Here is a 4,229-nt window from a genome sequence, read left to right as displayed (position 1 = left end):
CGAGCCGAGGCATCAGGCCGGGGCAAGGGGCAGAGCCAGCAATCGGAGGGGTCTGGTGCTCCCCTGCCCAGGCTTGATGCTGGGGCCAGAGGCATCAGGCCTGGGCTGGTGGCAGAACCAGTGAGGGGGGGAAATGAGGGTCCCCTGTCCAGGCCGCCTGACACCTCTGTTAGAGGCGTCAGGCCTGGGCAAGGGGCCGATCCGGCAATTGGAGGGTGATGGGGGTCAACGCCTGCGGGCTCCCAGTATGTGAGAGGGGGCAGGCTGGGCTGAGGGACACTCCCCCACACACAAACACCCAGTGCACGAATTTCGTGCACCAGGCCCCTAGTATATATATAAATGTCACAATAAATTTGGTTAACATTCATCACCTCAAAAATACATGTATATGTTTACAGGAGTTACTTGACTAAATTAATACCACCAACGAAAAGATATACTTGTGCTCATAAGCTAAGATAGAGCACAAAATTGTTGTAGCCATTAATAGTCCACTTCTGATACTCTGAAAAAACTCCATTTTTGTGGCTTCACTAATCAGTTCTGTGTATTTTTCTGGTATCTACATGCCTAAGCTCGCCCTCTTTTTCCTAAGGTCCAATATCACATCTCTATCTGCTTGTCATTTCCATAATTTTGTCCCGTGACAATCCAAAATAATTTTTACATTCTTAACTTATATTACCTATGAAGACTGGATCTGCTAAGCTCTTGACCAATTTTATCAGAAGTTTCAAATATATAAAGTTTTTAACAGTAAATGCATTAGTGATTAGGAGAAAAAGATCACCAAACAACATTTCAAATTATATTCTTTTTTTTATTATTGATTTTTTACAGAAAGGAGGGGAGAGGGATAGAGAGTTAGAAACATCAATGAGAGAGAACCATCGATCAGCTGCCTCCTGCACACCCCCCACTGGGGATGTGCCCGCAACCAAGGTACATGCCCCTGACCGAAATCGAACCTGGGACCCTTCAGTCCGCAGGCCAACGCTCTATCCATTGAACCAAACTGGTTAGGGCTCAAATTATATTCTGATATTATCATCTCTCTAAATTCTTCAGTGCTTTAGTCCTCCTCCTACTAATCCTATCCAATGTTGTATAACAAATGCAAAAAACAATTAACACCACAAAAAGATAATTTAAACCCTAATATTAGGCAGAGATTTAAAATGTTTATGATTTGAAAAACTGACTGAATGGTAGATATTTTTAAGACCAGTCAGATTATCTTTGAAAAGAAACCTCAAGAATAGTAGGAAAAATGTAATAAAATAAAATAAAATTAAGAATGAAAAAGGCCTAAAAAATCCATACTGGAGCCATAAATCTTCAATGCTCAAGTACAGTGTACAATGGTAATTCTGAAAGTATGGTCCAAGGCCCCTTTCGTTTATGAGGTCTAAGAGGTCAAAACTATTCCCTCCTCTCCTTCCTCCTCCTCCTCCTCTTCTTCCTCATCATCATATGTTATTTGCTTGCCATCATCATCATGTTATTTGCCTTCTATTAATAATGCAAAAGTAATGATGAATAAAACTGCTGCCCCTTATCAGGAACCAAGGCAATGGCACCTACCTGTAGTAGTACTCATTGTACTCTTCATAGTCACAAACTTGTATTTTTTAATTTTTTTATATATATTTTATTGATTTCAGAGAGGAAAGACGAGGGAGAGATTGAAACATCAACGATGAGAGAGAATCATTGATTGACTGCCTCCTGCACGCCCCACACTGGGGATCGAGCCCACAACCTGGCCATGTGCCCATGACCGGAATCTAACCCGGGACCCTTCAGTCCGCAGGCCCACGCTCTATCCTTTGAGCCAAACCAGCCAGGGCAAAGTTGCAGTTTTTTTAAAAAAAAGCTAGTTTTATGTAAGAATGTCCTTGATGAAGCAGTAATCATTATTAAATGTATTAAATCTGAACTTTTAAAAAATTATTTATTGACTTGAGAGAGAGAGGAATGGGGAGAGAGAGAAGGAGAGGGAGAGAGAGAAAGAGAGAGAGAGAGGAGAAACATCGATTTATTCCACCCATCCATGTATTCATTCATTGATTCTTTCTTATATGTGCTCTGACCAGGTATTGATCCACAACCTTGGTTTACTGAGACAATGTTCTAACCAACTGAGCTAACCAGCCAGGGCTTAAGTCTGAACCTCTAAGTACAAGCCTTTTTAATATTCATGAGACAAAATAGGGAATGTGCAAAATACTATAAATGATTATGTCAAGATAAAGCACTTTGCAATTGTTTTAACTTACAAGCTAAACTGTCTACTTTTTTCATTTACTTGAAACAATGACTGACAAACTAGTTATTCAGACTTGGTTAGTTGGAAGATATTTTCTTGAAAATGGGCAAACGGAAGCTGTCACTTCAAGGAAGACAACTGACAGTATTCATTGCCAATGATAAAATTTAAATTTTCAAGTAAAAACTGGAATTTTGGGAAACTTGCTATTTGCCTCACCATAAGCTTAACAACTTCTAATACTTAAGGAGGTTCTGATGAAACTGAAGGGTGATACTGATAAAAATAATTTCGAGTTAATTGTAAAATGAGTAAATATTTGGAAAGTTTATATAATTTAACCAACCAGTATTTTCTAAATGATCAGTGAATGATGTTACAAAATCAAAGATGGGTAAAAGTCCATTCAAAGTAAAAATACACCAATTTAATTTACTATAACAGAGTGAGAAAAAAAAAAGTTCACTGACATGGTTTCAGATTCCACATTACCACTAACCTTTATGAAATTCCACTTGCTACATTTGGGTATTGAATCAAAGAACAATATCCATAATTAACTGAAAACATTTAAAAAATATTATTCCTCTTTTCCAACTACATATCTGTGTGAGCCTACAGTTTGTGCGCAGACTTCAACCAAAATAACATTGAAACAGACTGAATAAAGGATACAAGATTCCAGCTGTCTTCTACTATGCCAGACATTAAATAAAGAGATTTGCAAATATACAAAATAATACCACTCTTCTGATGTGTTTTTTTAGTTTTTTATTAAAAATTTTTTATATTAACATGCAGTGAGTATATTATTGCTGAATAAATATTTATTATTATGAATAAATATTTCTCTATTTTCTCAGTTTTCTTTTTCTTTTTTTTTTAATATATTTTATTGATATTTTTACAGAGAGGAAAGAAGAGGGATAGTCAGAAACATCGATGAGAGAGAAGCATCGATCAGCTGCCTTCCTGCACATCGCCCACCGGGGATGTGCCCGCAACCCAGGTACATGCCCTTGACCGGAATCGAACCTGGGCCCCTTCAGTCCGCAGGCCGACGCTCTATCCACTGAGCCAAACCAGTTAGGGCTTTTTTTTTTTAAATATGGAACACTTCACCAATTTGCATGTCATCCTTCCACAGGGGCCATGCTATCTTCACTACACCGTTTTAATTTTAGTATATGTGCTGCCGAAGTGAGCACAGTTTTAATTTTTGATATAAATACAATATGAACAAAGATGTTTTGGAGTCTACATAATATTTAAATTGTTACAGAATTCTGAGACTAGAAAGTTTGAGAACTGCTGGCAATTAACTACGTCTGCAACTTGGGAAGCATGGACTCTAGTCTGTTTTTCTCCTCCATGGCTTCATGACACTCCTTCCTCTCTTGGATTAGGACCTGATGATCTCTAAAGTCCAAGAAAAATCTGTAATTTTATGTTCCTTACCTTGAAGTTGTAGATTTCATTGTAACAATCAGCACTTTTCAGATACCAGGTTATATTCAAAGATACATCACAAGGTTCTCCATCAACTATAAAAGAAAAATCTTTGTGAATAAAAGATAAACCCCACTACCCCATTTATTTTCTGCTAAAATGAGATATTCATAGACCATCTCTTCTCTGAACAGAAGGTAATGAAGTAATATATGCAAAAACAACTGGATATTCTTCATATAAAATTAAGTTACCCCAAAAAGAAAAAGCAGTTAAGCAGTTTTTAAACTTTGAAACTATATCTATTCTTATGCTTTAAAACAGCGGTTCTCAACCTGTGGGTCGCGACCCCTTTGGCGGTCGAACAACCCTTTCACAGGAGTCACCTAAGACCATCCTGCATATCAGATATTTACATTACGATTCATAAGAGTAGCAAATTACAGTTATGAAATAGCAACAAAAATAATTTTATGGTTGGGTCACAACATGAGGAACTGTATTTAAA

General features: G+C 37.5%; 1 protein-coding gene across 8 annotated transcripts in view; it reads right to left on the bottom strand.

Annotated features, from left to right (window-relative positions):
• The window catches only part of TMEM87A (transmembrane protein 87A), a 47,795-nt gene that overhangs the window by 38,521 nt on the left and 5,045 nt on the right, over positions 1 to 4,229 (bottom strand). For all 8 annotated transcript variants that reach the window (XR_001512190.1, XM_006778058.2, XM_006778061.2 and 5 more), the window contains one exon: positions 3,731 to 3,816. Coding sequence is in view for 7 of the 8 variants with exons in the window: in XM_006778058.2 (XP_006778121.1) it covers positions 3,731 to 3,816 (86 nt within the window). In the remaining variant the exon portion in view is untranslated. The remainder of the gene's footprint in view (positions 1 to 3,730; positions 3,817 to 4,229) is intronic.

This window comes from Myotis davidii, unplaced genomic scaffold, assembly GCF_000327345.1.
Source record: "Myotis davidii unplaced genomic scaffold, ASM32734v1 scaffold46, whole genome shotgun sequence".
Classification (NCBI taxonomy): domain Eukaryota; kingdom Metazoa; phylum Chordata; class Mammalia; order Chiroptera; family Vespertilionidae; genus Myotis; species Myotis davidii.
This window is presented reverse-complemented; position numbering and strand designations above follow the sequence as displayed.